Source organism: Arvicanthis niloticus, chromosome 10 (genome assembly GCF_011762505.2).
Source record: "Arvicanthis niloticus isolate mArvNil1 chromosome 10, mArvNil1.pat.X, whole genome shotgun sequence".
NCBI lineage: Eukaryota > Metazoa > Chordata > Mammalia > Rodentia > Muridae > Arvicanthis > Arvicanthis niloticus.
In genome coordinates, this window is record NC_047667.1 from 21,787,989 (window position 1) to 21,802,734 (window position 14,746).

At 48.8% G+C, this 14,746-nt stretch overlaps 1 protein-coding gene across 18 annotated transcripts in view; it reads right to left on the reverse strand.

Annotated features, from left to right (window-relative positions):
• Positions 1-14,746, reverse strand: part of Nfasc (neurofascin) — a 169,748-nt gene that overhangs the window by 81,360 nt on the left and 73,642 nt on the right. For all 18 annotated transcript variants that reach the window (XM_076941162.1, XM_076941160.1, XM_034512752.2 and 15 more), the window contains exon 2: positions 13,090-13,204. In XM_076941162.1, the coding sequence (XP_076797277.1) occupies positions 13,090-13,204 (115 nt within the window). The remainder of the gene's footprint in view (positions 1-13,089; positions 13,205-14,746) is intronic.

A 14,746-nucleotide genomic window follows, 5' to 3' on the forward strand; every position in this document is an offset into this window, starting at 1 on the left:
GAATTTGCCTGAACCAGCCAGCGTTCCTTCTCACCTGACTCTCATCACCCAGACTTAGGTCCCCAGGTAACACCTCCACCAGGAAGCCTTCCTTGGGTTTCCCATGCCACTCCTTCCCATTGAATCTGGAGGAAGTCCTTATTTTATATGCTCTCAAAGCATTCTGGGATATCCTCACTGTAACGAGTGCTAGTTCTTGGTGTCAGCAAACTGCCCATCTCCTTAGCTGCACCCTGAGTTCATTGTGGCAGGACGTGGCATCTCATTCAGCCAGCAGGATGCCCAAGCACATGGGGCCCAATAGGCACGCACAAGGTTCTGACTCAGCAGCCAGGCTTTCCCATCATTCACAGCCCTGCTCCCTTCTTGGAGAAGTACTCCCCCTGCCCTTTTAAAGAGTGACCTCACTCCACCCCAGTTCCAGGGTGGGGCTCCAAACTTAAGACAATCAGCACTGCCTGAGCCTGACAAAACTGTTTAGGAACCGACTGACACCTGCTGGTCCTTAGGGACTTTTATTGAGACAGCTGGGGTGGGCCAGTTCCCTTTCTCTTGAGAGAGATCCTGCAGGTTTTGTGGGGGTTTCAGGCCTTAGGGGGAAGCAAAGGTTTTCAAGTGGATTCTGAGACACAACATCTCTGCCAGCCAAGAGAGAACAAGAGTTGGCTGGAGCCTCATGCCTCTAAATGAATGGCATCTCCCTGGAGCCAGCCAAGTCATAGACTGGCTCCCTATATTTTTATTATACAGACACATGTATTAATAAATCCCTCCTGTCTTTCTGCATTACCTTGTTAATCTGTGAGTGCAAATCCAAATTTTGAGTGTAGCTCAGACACGAGGAGCCTCTCCTCCTCTCCTCAGACCCCACTGTTCCTGGACCAGTGACACCCACACCATTTTATGACCTCCACACTTGACTGTCTATCCTCTGTGTCTGCAAGGGCTTAGGAGAAAAAGCCCAGAGAGTAAAGTGACTAAGCTCTGTGACATGAACACTCACCACCAAGCTACTATCTTTATCACAAGAGTCCAAAAGCAGCCGTGGAGTGAACAAGCCTGTGTTCCAATACTGTTCCCACTGGAAGGAGCCGGAGCTGTGCAGGGGTCGAAGTTCGCTAATCTCAGCTTTTTCTTTCTGGCTCAGGTCTCACTTGAACGCTAATGTCAGGTCTCAGTCCTTGTCCTTTCCCCCACTTCTGTCCTTTAATCTTGAAGATGGAAATAGACCTGCATCTCCAGCCTCCACGGTCATTGTGAAGAGCAGGTGAGGACAAGGCTTACCAGCCTGCCGCACGCCACAAGGCAATCCTGCAGCCCTTCTGCAGCTTCCAAGGCCGCATGCCAGTGACTAACTCCTGGTGAGTTCACAGGCTCTGAGGAAAGCAAGGTATGTCTATTTTCTCTACATATCAGGCAAATCCAGTGCAGGGTGACCTGTGACCTCCCTGGGACATGGCTGGATAAGGCTAAGTGGCAGGCTGGTTTGCTCTAACATGACTCCCTGCTCAGGGTGCAACTCAGGAGGATCACTCCCTAGAGGCTTCTTCTCCCTTTGCCTCTACCTCTGCCAGCTCCAGATCCACAGGTGACCTGGGAAGGGTGGGAGGTGCCACACTGGAGGATGCCCGTCCCATCTCCAAAGCTTTCCTGAGATTTGAGAAGTCCTTGGTCACAACTGGCAGGCTCTTATGGCTGACTGGGTGTGGACAGGAGATGACATGGAGAGTTCCAGGTTAGAAAAGAGACTATCTGCTGCTGTGAGCTGGCCCTGCAAGCGGGCTCATGATCAGGGCTTAGGAAGAATTGGGCTTGGCATGGGGTAAGCTCCGTTTGAAATGCCTCTGAGCCATGAATAACAGTCTGGTAGGCTCTCCCAGGCTGTGTGTGTGAATTAATGCCTAGGGATACACCAACAGAGTAGAGTGGGGGCTACATGCCAGCAATTAGCTCTTGGAATAAGCTAATCCAGTGACTAGAATAGTACTACAAGAACCAACTAAGGAACACATTCACACATCACTGCCACAGGAAATTGTGGGGGAGCAGAGAGATAATAAAAGCCCCTGAAGCCGACGCAAACCCCAGCCACTCCCATTTAAAAGACAGGCAGCAAGGCTGATCACAAGAGCTGCCCCCAAACAACCTGGGATCATGGGATCAGAGGCACATCTGAGCACGGGTGGGTGATCTGCCAGGGCTCCGATTCACCCCATGTGGCTAGTGGGAAGGCAAGCTGTCCCCTGCTGGAATAGAGGATGCAAATAATTCACTCCTAATATGAGCCTATGGCGTTCACAAATGGTTTATATTAGCAGTTCTCAACCTGTGGGCTGAACCTCTGGGGTTGAATGACCCTTTCACAGGGGTTATATATTAGGTGTTTACATTATGATTCATAACAGTAGCAAAATTACAGGTATGAAGTAGCAATGAAAATAATTTTATGGTTGGGGGTCACCACAACATGAGGAACTATTATTAATGGGTTGCAGCAATAGGAAGGTTGAAAAGCACTGGTCCCCCTCCTTGAAGGGCAGGGAGCCCTGCATGCTGTGTCTGCTGGGAAAAGATGAAGGGGTAAGCCCATATTCTCACTCACATTCCACCCACAATCAGCAGCCTGGGTCCCCTGTCCAGCCCAGACTCAAACCTGTCCTTCCTGAGTCCCGAACCCTCTCCCTTTATTTAGCTTGCTGATTTACCCCAGTGTTCAAGATCCTCCCATGTCAAGACAATCCCCCTTGTTCCCCAGCATCCTCCATGGTCACCCTGTGGTCACTGCCCCCTGCCTTGTGGGAGGAGTCCTGGGTCAGTGTCCTGTACCCACTCTACTCAGTGCTGAGCCTGAATCTGGTCTCCCTCTGCAGCGAGATGGCGTGATAAATCCTCATGTGCAGCCATTGTGTTAGACACCTTCTATTACCGGGAGGTATCTGGCTCACCAATAAATCTGCCTAATAGATCCTCAATTAATAAAAGGCCTGATGAATCTGCTATTAGTGGTTTTGCAGAAGCAGAAAGGCAGCGGCAATCACTGGGTGCTCTTCTCTCGGCATCCTCAGAAGCAAAGCCTACTGCTCAGCAGACTCCCCACATGACTGCATTTTCCAGAATGCTCCCCCACTTCCTCTCAGCTTTCTTTCTGCCTGGCCTCAGGAAAGATCACCCTCAGTACCGTCCTTATAGGCTCTCAGAATCCAGCTGTCATTCAGGCCTCCCACCATTCATTCTAGGGCATCAGCTCTGGTTCTGGAAAGGCTCTGAATCAGAGCGGTCAGCCTGAGTCACCCAAGGTCCCACTCAGTGATCCAGTGGCCCAGTGACACCCATTTCTACGCTCTCTCTCATACCAAAGAAGAGAATAACAGACAACTACCCAAGCATGAAAAACTCTGTCCAGCTCATGGGTATCTAAGGCCAACATGTGGGTTCTTGGGAACTCAAAATACCAGCCAAACATGGCCACCACTATGTGCCAAGGAGACAAAACACCAGTGAGGAGAAGAAAGGCAGAGGGGTTTTTAGAAGGTGATATCAGACAAGGAAGCAGTGTGGAGGAGCTCTTGGCTTTCCTGCTGTGACAGCATCTGGCATTGTGTCATTGAGTCTCCTTCTTGTCACAGATGAACTGTCTCCATGGCTCTGCATCCTCTGTGAAGGCCAGCCTGCCCACATGATCACCTCCTACTGGAGGACTCAGGAATTGCACCGTACCAGGCCTGCTTCTTGTACACTGCCTTCCTCCTGCCCAGTGGAAACAGACACTAACTTCCTGGCCTGTGTGTGGGCCAACAGTCATTTAGGACTTTCACAGAGCCAAGGAAACCTGGTACAAGGCTGACTCCCTAACTGCCTTCTCGGGGCTGGGAGGGGTGGTCTCCAGCTGCCCTGGTGTGCCTCATGGTGTGCTTTGTGCTTGGCTCTGTTCCATTGTCAGAAGGAGATGGGGAGGAGTGCAGGGCTCCTTCCCATTAAAGATATAAGCAAGTTGCCTCCTATGCAAGCCTCAGCTAAGGTCACCAAGGCTTCTGGAATAGGGGAAGGTGCCAGGCAGTCTTCATCCATTCTCTCTGGGCAAGGGCAGAAGAGAATGCCTGGGTTTGCATTAGCCATTTGGCTGAAAAACAATGTTTCCTGCACAATGACCAGAACGAATCTATAGGCTAAAACCTGATACCTTCAGGTGAACCACCTGGTTATTAAGTTGGGGAAAGGAGGTGATGAAAGGAAAGAAGTGAGACATGATCTTTTCCTCTAAGTGATGACCAGGAGGTCCGGGAAAGCATCTCAGGGCACTGTGTTACTCAGAAGCCACCAGCAGGACCTGCAGAAGGAGGCAGCAGCTTCCCTGGAGTGGGGGGTGACCTGCACCTCACTGTAGGGACATACACAGAACTTGTCTTCTGTACTGTGACTACACCTTCTGGGTCTGCACGTGTCTTTGAATTCTCTGATCATTATGGCTCTTTAGGCTGATTGTGCTCCACTTCCTCCATCACAATAGCAGCAAGATGGACATCTTTGCATTTCTAGCCTAGTCCACACAGGGAGTAGAAGGCTGCCTCATGCTGTTCTGGAACCTAGCATATCCCTGTCTTGTATTTCAAGGAAGCCCAAGGGACACAGGTGGCCAAGAGATACATTCCTTAGCCACAATCAACAGCCACTAAGCCTCATAGATGCCAGACAGCTGCCAAGAGTTCCTTGCTGTATATATACATTACATAATGTGTATATACATATATGTATATACATATATATACATGTATGTATGTACACATGTGCATGTACATACATGTATAGTATATGTATATATGCACACATATGGATACAATATATGTATGTAGATGCATATGTAACTATAACTATATATAGCTATATATGCATGTGTATAACTATATATAGTTTTATATATATATATATATATAATTTCTTCTCTTTTCCTTTTAAGGACAGAACTAGAAGACACATACAGAGGTAACAGTAAGAATTCACCATAGTGGCCTGTGTTAGCCAGCTAGATCCTATGTCCTCAAAGCTCCTCACCCTTATAGACCAGTATCACCAGCTGGAGTCCTGCACAAGTTCTTGGTGTAACATTTCACACTCAGACCACAACCCAGGGTTACAGGAAACCTAACCAGGGGAGACAGAACAGCAAGTGAGAGAAAGGCAGAGAGATCTCTGAAAGAGGACTGGGCTGGGTAGAAAAGTGGCAGGTGAAGGGGTACTCTTAGCATCTGCTTCAGAGAGCAACAACCACCAAAAAGATTAGCATTATTACACAGGCCGCAGCCAGAGTCACACAGGAAGGAGTCTTAGGGAGAAGAGATGACTCTCAGATCCAGGGGAGTGCTGAAACTGAAAAGGGCAGAAGGCCTGCCTCTGCAGCACCCAAGCTGGCTTGGGCTCCCTGGGCTTCCTACCCTGGTTTCTACCATCCAACGGCATTCTCAGCGCTGGACACTCTACTGGTCTTTCTTCACACGGGGTGGGGCGGTGAGGGGCAGCGGGGGATGAGAGGCAACAAGGATCTGGATATCAGGCAGCGGCCCAGGTGTCTCCCCAGCATGCCACCATTAAAGGGAGTGGTTCACAAGGCTGGGGAGACAGTGATCATAATCTTGTGTGGCAGACCCCAAGGGAGAGTGGGCTCAAGTGCTGGACTAAGGAGGGACCCAGATGGGAGGGAAGGTGGAGCCAGGAGGTAGAATGCTGGAATTGGATCCTTGGAATTAATGTCACAAGACTTGGGGGCTCCTCAGAAAGAAGTGCAGAGTTCCCACAGGATGCAGTCAGTCATCCATCCATCGTGTGACCTCGCAAACAAGACATGGTCTATCCATGCAATGGATGGTTACTCGGCCACTCCCTGGACTGCACTGCCTGTGCCCTGCAGCGTGGATAAACTTCAATAATGTCTCACTAAGTAAAGACACTAGACACGAAAACACCTATTGCATGGTTTCATGTATTGGAAACCTCCAGAGTGGCTCCAAGGACATGGAAAGTAGGCTAATGACTGCCTAGGGCTGGGGACAGAGCGGGGGACAGAGTACAGATGCTAATGGTATGGCTTTTGGGGGCACTGGGAATGGTGATACGATTACAAAAATTCAGTAATTGGTAGCTGTCCTACCCTAGGCCCTAGCAAAAAACTATATACGGGAACCATCCCTGAGCTGTATTACATGAATACATTTACAGTATGTGAATTACATCTCACTAAAGCAGTTATTAAAAGCATTAACAACAAAAATGAAACTTAGAGAACTTTGTTAGCAAAAAAAAAATGTGTTATTTCATAAAAGAAATGATGACTAAATTTACAAATGACTGGGCGGGGGGAGGGGGGTAGTGGTACATGCCCTTAATCCCAGAACACAGGAGGATTTCTGTTAGTTCGAGACCAGCCTGGTCTACAAAGTGAGTTCCAGGACAGCCGAGGCAGGGGAAATATGCCAGAGCCCATTCTGGAGATTTAACATTAAGAAGTGATGAGGGGTTTGGGGGGCTGAGAGATGGCTCAGTGGTTAAGAGCACAGGCTGCTCTCCCAGAGGACTCAGGTTCAGTTCCCAGCACCTACATGGCAGCTCACAACTGTCTGAAACTCCAGTTCCAGGGGAATCTGACACCCTCACATCAAGGCACATAAAATACAAATTCAATAAATTACACACACACACACACACACACACACACACACACACACACACACACAGTGTGATCTGTGATCTCCCTGGCACATGAAGGGCCTCGCCTTAGAGTTGCAAACTCACCCAAGCCACAGTAGGTGCTTGCTGTCCTCGTTCTCTCAGATCTTCCTGTCTGTAGGAGTGGGGCATAAAGGCCCACTTACAGGAGGGTTGCCGGGGCAACAGTCTGGTCAATCCATGAGCTTCTAACCCAAGCCTTTAACTCTAAAGCATCTGCTCCTTAAGAACCACCAGACTCTTCTCCTTCCCACTAAATCACAACCGCTTTGCTGCCTGTTTTTGGATCATCTGGGTCTTCACATCTATTCACGTATCTCTCAATGAGTCAATGCCTGTGCAGACCACAACACCTGATGCCCAACAAGCCACCATTCACACTTAGAACCAACATAGGGGTACCTGCATAGATGTTATCTACCCCCACCCAATGAGAACAGGAGGCCCCTGACATCCCAGACCAGCCATAGCGCTTTGCACTCCTCATCTCTGTGCTGACACACCCTCCCCAAAAGCTCCTCCCATCAGCTCTTAGCCCTTTGGCTATCAAGAGAGCAGAGTCAGTTCTGATAGGACTTCCTTATAGAGCCAATAGTGGGTTTGCTGCTGATATTCCAAAGACAGGGCACCCCATAGCATTTTTAAAAATTCCTGTCTGCTGTGACAAGTGGGGCACAGAAAAAAGCATAAAGCCGGCAGGAGAGAGTCGCAACCCCCATCCTCCTCCCTCTCTATCCCCTCCCAATGCCTTCTGCATTTACATCCTAGGCAGACTGCTGTCTGTGTCCAACTGCCAACCCCAGCAGGCAGCTCCCACAGACAGGAAGAACGTGAAAACAGGAGGTGGGGAGGGGGCTGCAAAAAGGGGGAGGCAACAGACAGGGGGAGATTTTCCCCAAGTTTTAAGTACTGACATTTGGCCAGGAGTCTGGTTGTGAGGAATGGTGTGTGCCGCCAGACACTGGGAGCCCCAGTGGTGGAGGAAAAAAAACGAGCTTTGCACAATCCCTGGTTGTCTTATTAAAAACCAGAACTCAGGGCGGGATATACTGTCTCCAGAGAGATGAGCTTGGGTTAGCAGAAAGGGCCAAGGCGGGGCTAGGCGAGCCTGTTATCTCAGCAGGTGGGAGAGAGAGGCGAGAAGACTTGTGAGGTCAAAGCCAACCTGGACTGCACCATGAGAGGAGCTAAGGAAAAAAAAATTGTCAAGAGCTGAGAGGAGATGGACGTCAGGAGCTCCTGGGCACCGGCTGTCTTTGCTGCCACCCACACCCCACACCTACCCCAGCCTGTCTCAGCACCCATGGGCAAGGGTGGCTAAATGTACATAGCCTGGACTCAGTTTGGAGATGTCAAACAGTCTCCAATCAAGCGTCCTGGTCCCGCAGATCCACAGCTGCGGGTCCTGAGCACACACTGTGTCTGCGAAGCCCGTGGGAAGGAGGCTGTCTCTAGCTGACAGGCAGAGGGGGCTTAGGGGTAGGAGTGTAATTAACCAAATGGATCCATTTGTGAAATTAAGGCCTGGGGAAGCTGGGTAGTTTCCCTGCATGTGTCAGAGGACAGGTGTCTGCTCTGAGTGACCTCAGCTGACAAGGAGTTCAGTCACTGGGCTTAGGAAGTTTCCTCCTGCTGGGGTGGGAGGAGAAGGGAGAGGGCAGGGCTCAGGAGCAGATGACTAGGGCAGCTCCAGATGGCAGTGGGCTGAGAACAAAGGGAGAAGGGACAGAGGCGACCTGAAGGGCAGGGCTCCTTCCTGAGGAGGCTGCCCAGCTGGAGCTACCAAGTCCTGAATCACATCTGGGAGCTGGAGGACACTTGCTCAGAATCATCACGCAGTGAGCTCATGAAACAAACCACACTGGAGACACCTTCAGCCCCAAACCTAAAGTAAGCCACAGAGAACCCCGAGTCTGACTGCGGGCACAGCACCATCTCTAATGAGGTGTTGTCAAGGCCTTAACTTTTATGGCTTGGATTCTGTCATCTGGGAAAGGTGAGTACAAAGTCTCGAAGTCTCGAAGGGCTGCCGGGAGACAACACAGGAGCTGCACGTGCGTGCAGAACACAGGGCCTGCATTCAGAAGCACCCAGTGCACACTGTGTGTGTATGTATCATAAGGAAGACCATTGGCACTGGCCAGGAACCCAGGGGGGCCCTCTTCTCACAATGGTCACATGTCCATTTGCTGGGAGTCTCCGCATTCCTTCAGGTTCTTCTTTATCTGTCAGTCTTTGAACGGCATTCCTGTTCACTATGTCTGCTGGTGTGATGTCACAGAAGGAAACCCAGCCCTCGGTGGCTCGCTTAGTGAATGGGAGGGGAACTGAGCCAGTGCTGAGAACTACTGACGACAAGGCTGACACATCAGACACACTACCACGCTGAGCATGTCCTGATCAGGCATCTTGCTGGAGATTTCCAGAACTACGGCTGGACAGCATTGATTACCGTTGAGCTCCAGGAGAGTAGGTTAGAGACTTGATGGTAATGACCAAGTGCCCAAAGAGGGCTGTGGAGGCTGTGTCTTAGGGTTTCCATTGCTGTGAAGAGACACCATGACTATGACAACTCTTATAAAGGACAACAGTTAATTGGGGCTGGCTTACAGTGTCAGAGGTTCAGTCCATTATCATCATGGCAGGAAGCATGGCAGCATCTAGGCAGACATGGTGCTGGAGAAGGAGCTGAGAGTTTTACATCTTGATCCAAAGGCAGCCAGGAGGGGAATCTCTCCCAGGCAGCTAGAGTCTCAAAGTCCATCCCCACAGTGACATGCTTACTCCAACAAGGCCACATCTCGTAACAGTACCACTCCCAGGGGCAAGTATAATCAAACCACCACATTCAACTCCCTGGCCCCCATAGGCTTTTTCAAACACGAGTCTATCAGGGCCATACCTAGCCATAGGATAATGAAAAATACATTTAGTCCAACCTCAAAAGTCCCTATAGTTTATAACATTCTCAACAATGTTAAAAGTCCAAAGTTCAAAGTCTCCTCTGAGATTCATGTAATCTCTTAACTGTAATCCCCTACAAAATCAAAATCTAAACACAGATCACATACTTCCAACACCACAGGATATACATTACCATTCCAAAATGTCATAGTGAGGAAATACTGGACCAAAGCAAGACAGGAAACCAGCTGGGCAAACCCCAAACTCTGTACCTCCATGTCTGATGCCAAAGCACTCTTCAGATCTATACCTTCCTCCATCTTTGTTGACTGCAACAACTTCTTTCTTCTGGGCTGGTTCTACCCCCCCACCCCCCACCCCCGGTGAGCAGCTTTCCTCAGCAGGTATCCCATGGCTCTGGCATCTCTAACATCTTGGGGTCTCCAAGACAATTTTAATTTTACATCTTCTTGTTCCAATATCTGGGACCCACACACAATCTTCTGAGCTTCTCAAAAGGGCTTACTTCTCCAGTTCTGCCTTCTATAGCACTCTAGGCTCTAGTTGACTCCACTCCACTGCTGCTGCTGTTCTTGGTTGTCATCCCATGGTACTGACATCTCCAACATGCTGGGGTCTTCTGCTGCAACTAGGTTTCACCAATAGCCTCTCATAGGCTCTCTTGTTGGGGCCAAGCCTCAACTTTTTTACATGAGCCCTTCAGTCCTGGGCCATCAACTGCAGCTGAGGCTGCATCTTCACCAATGGCCTCTGGCCTCTCACAGTGCTGAGCCTCAGCTGCTCTCCGTGACCCCTTCATGTCTTCAAAACCAGTACCACTTGGGTGACTCTTACACATTACCAAGTTAGCGGTGGCACAAGGTACAACCTTGGCTATCTCTGAAACACAGCCTCTTTGTGCTCTCAGAAAACACTTCCCAGATTTTGTCTTAATGATGCTGGCCTCTTCTTAATCACCACTAATTTCTTAGCTCCAGCTAACCAGCATCAATTGTCCCAGTAACCCCTTCTGTTCTTGACTCTAAAGCCACATGGCTGAAGCTGCCGAGTTCTGCTGCTTGCTGGGCCTGGAACACGCCCATCTTGCTCTATCACATCATCACCAGCTTTCTGTTTTCCAACTCCGTCATTGCCTAAGCTTGGCTGTCTTGGAACTTGCTCTGTAAACCAGGTTGACCTTGAACTCAGAGATCTACCCGCCTCCGTCTTCTGAGTTCTGTGATTAAAGGTGTGTACTACCACATCTCTCCCTAAGCTTTTCGTTATCTGGAACTTGCTGTGTTCCAGGTCTGCCCTAAACTCAGAGATCTGCTTGTTTCTGTCTCCTGATATTAAAAGGCATGTACCATCATGATCAAAAATGCATGTCATCTCAAGTCAAGATCTGTATCAAAAGCCTGTGTCTTCCAGCCTGAAGATCTGGATTGCAGGTGTGTCCTCCATTTCTGGATTGTAGTTTATTTCAGTTAAAAGTCCAAATGAAAACAATAACCAGGTAACAATACCTAACATGTATAACTATCCCTTGTTCAACTGCAAATGTATACACAACAAGCTTAGCTCGTGGGATCCTGCCCTGAGGTCAACACTTCCCTAATCTGTTCATCTCCTTGAATACAGGATTGAACTCCATTGCACTTCCTGGTGCCCCTTTATTACTTGAACCATACATTTTGTGTTTTTCCTTTCTAAGCTTGCTAAGCTTGATCAAAATGATCTTTAAGAGGGTAAACCAGAGGACAAAGTCTATTTCCTTTGTCAATGCAATTAATCTCTTTACCTTAGTCTCAGGTAAACTCTTCAGACCAGGGCAAAGAACAGCCACATTCTTCACTGAAACATCACAAGAGTCTCTGGACCACATACTAAACATCCAGAGGCAGGACCCCACAGTTCAAATCTCCCTCAGCACCAACGTCTTCCATAGTCCTACTAAGATTGCCCATTAAGCCCCACTGAAAGTATTCCATTGCTTTCCAAATCCACCTTCCTTCAAAGAAAAACACCTTTAGGCATATCACAGCAATGCCCCAGTCCCTGGTACCAACTTCTTAGTTTGTGTTTCCATTGCTGTAAAGAGACGCCATGACCAAGGCAACTCTTATAAGAGACTACATTTAAATGAGGCTGGCCTACAGTTTCAGAGGGTCAACCCATTATCATCAGGGCAGGAAGCATGGCAGCGTCCAGGCAGACATGGTGCAGGAGAATGAGCTGAGAGCTCTGCATCTTGATCCAAAGGCAGCCAGAGGGGATGCTTCCAGGCAACTATGAGGAGGGTCTCAAAGCCCACCATCACAATGACTCACTTCCAACAAGGCCACAGGTTCTCCAAAAAGGCCATACCTCCTAGTAGTGCCTTGGCCCTGGGCCAAGCATATTCAAACTCTGAATCTGCTAAATATTGGAGAACTGTTACCATACAATGTTATATGCCCAGTGAAAGAGACTAACACATTGCTTTTTGCTGACTGTCTTCCATGGATAGTAGAGCAAAAGAAAGAGAAAGAAAGGGGTGTGGGGTGGGTTTGTTCAAGTATCGTTCTTAACAATGGCAGGATGAAAAAGCCCCCAGAGTCAGCAGAGTCTCCCTAGGGGCCCAAGGGGGCACAAGGAGGCGACTTAAATCCCCATGCTATGTCACCTTCTCAATCTCGAGTTCATCTCTCCCTTTGCCTCCTCAGCCTCTGGAAAGACAGAGACTCTGAGACTGCTACAACCAGTCAGATACCACAGTGTGTCAGAGACGACCAAACTCAAAAAGAAAGAGACCTTCCTCAGCCCAGAGGCTGGGACACTATCTCCCACAGTCTCCCAGCAGTAGCTTGCCATCTTCCATAAACTGCTCTTAGAAACGCAAAGCCCTCAATCCTTGTGCGTTGGCCTCCACCCTTTCCCGGAAGGCAGGTGCCGCCAGTGCTGAGATTCTACCCCAGAAGGGAACAGACATCTCAGACCCTGGATACAGGGTGTGGCCTCAGTGCCATGAGCCTCCTTGCTCTTTGCACCCTGGACAGCCATCCATCTGCCAAGGCCCTGAGCCCCACCGAGAGGAAAGGCTCTCAGACTGCCCCCCATATGCCAGGACTGTCGCTCAGGAAGTTCCCAGGGCGTGGAGGCCCAGGCAAAGGGATTAGGATCATTAACAAAGCTGGTTTTCAATTTTTCAATTAAGGTGGACAGGAGAGACAATGACTGAAACTAATGCCAGCTGACTGCCCCTCCTAGAGCAGAAGGAGCCGGAGTCGCCCCATCTTAGCCTCCTAGGAGGGCAGGCCTCATCAGGGCTCTGGCTCTGCAGCTGGCTCTGGCTTTTGTGTCTGGGGAGAAGGAAGGAGTCAAGTCCTTGAAAATTCCTGGGACCAGGTAAAGAGCCTGGAGAGGGGGCAACAGCATCCACCTCCACCCCGCACTCCATCTTGTGCTCAGGCCCGGTCCTGTGCATACCTTCTCTGCCTCATTCGGCCTGCTTTTTCCAACACCAGTGGAGGCTCTGCTCCCGTCGGCGGCGGCAGAAGGCAAGAAAACTCCAGGCTCCCAAATCGCACATAAGTCAATCAACCTGTCTCAAAGCAAAACAGAAAAGAACCCCAGGGTTACTCCTGGTATGTGTGTGTGTGGGAAGACTCTGTGGTTTTTAACTTGTTAGTTCACTCAGAAAACGACATCTCCATATCTAACCATTTGTAGTTTTGCAGAACATAAAGGCTTCTTTGTTTACTTTGCAAGAAATGGACAGAGTGCAAGCAAAGTGCTTAAGTGTGCTAGCGACTAGCCCGCTCATCCATGAATTGTTTCTTAGTGTTCAGACACCACAATCAATTTGCTAATTCCTTCCTACCCTAAAGGAGTTAAGTTATAGATGGAAGAGTCCCACACTCAAGGGAGAATTTACCCATAAATGTCTCATTAATTTCTAACTTCCTTAGAAAAGCACATTGAGAATTCTCACTTTATGGTCAGAAGTTCTAGCATGAGATATGACTGTCAACAAGAGTGAGTCTTTGTGTATGTGTTTATTAGTTTGCTTTTCCATCTGTAAAATGGGAGAAGATATGATACTGTAAACCAGGGAGGCCTCTGGGTCACTGGTTGCCATCTGGGAGGTTCAAGTCCTGAAATGGTCAGATGTAGCGGCTGTGAACAGGGGCGAGAAGTGTCCTGGAGGGCAGTGAACACACCTCTGGGTGTGCCTGTGAGGGCATTTCCAGAGAAGATCGGATCCTGAGGGCTCTCAACTGATGAATAGCATAGTTCATGATTGATTCAAAAACTGAACAGATGACTGGGGAGTGATGGAACTGTGGAAAGTGTGTCTTGCTTGAAGGGAGTAGGCTATGGGGTAGGGGCTGAATTCTGTCCTGGCCTCTTCCTGTAACAGCTTCGCTGTGCTTCCTGGCTACTCTGGGTTAAGCAATTTTGCTCTACTGTGGATTATATAGAGAAGAGTCTCTGGAGGAAGAGCAGTCCAACCCCTGAGCTGGAAAGTTCAGGGTTGGGGGCAGGGTATGCCAGATAGGGACTGAGGGATGCTGGGAGAACCTGGAAGCCAGGTCTACCTTGCTATGTAAAATATGCACCTCAGTCCCTTGTCCTGGTCTGAAATCAAACACAGTTATTTTGAGCAAACATCTAACTTTTCTTAATACAGATAATAAATACATCTCACCTAAAACCTGCCTGGCATTACGGTAAATCTGCAGGACCGGTAATCGCTAGCACAGTGCAAGGAATGAACTGTAGCTGTCCAGAGGACCAAGGATGCAGTTGCTCTCTGACTCAGCAATCTTAGTTTTAGGAATCTACTCAGAATATGCCCTTATGTGCCTGTTGTGACTTCCAGGGTCAAGGAGAGAAAGGTGACAGAAAAAAAACCTATGTTTAGCATGCTACCATTTATTTTAGAACAGGGAAGGAACGCAAAAGCAAGTATGTATATGGTTGTAATTTTACATGTTTAAAGGACAAAGTACAAACTACACATTAGAAGGTCATGAGGGAAATGGGGTTGAGAAGGCAGAGATAATACACTTCCCTATGTGGCTTTGGAATATGCAAATATGTGATGTAATTATAAAACATAACAAAATATTTAAAGTTCCTA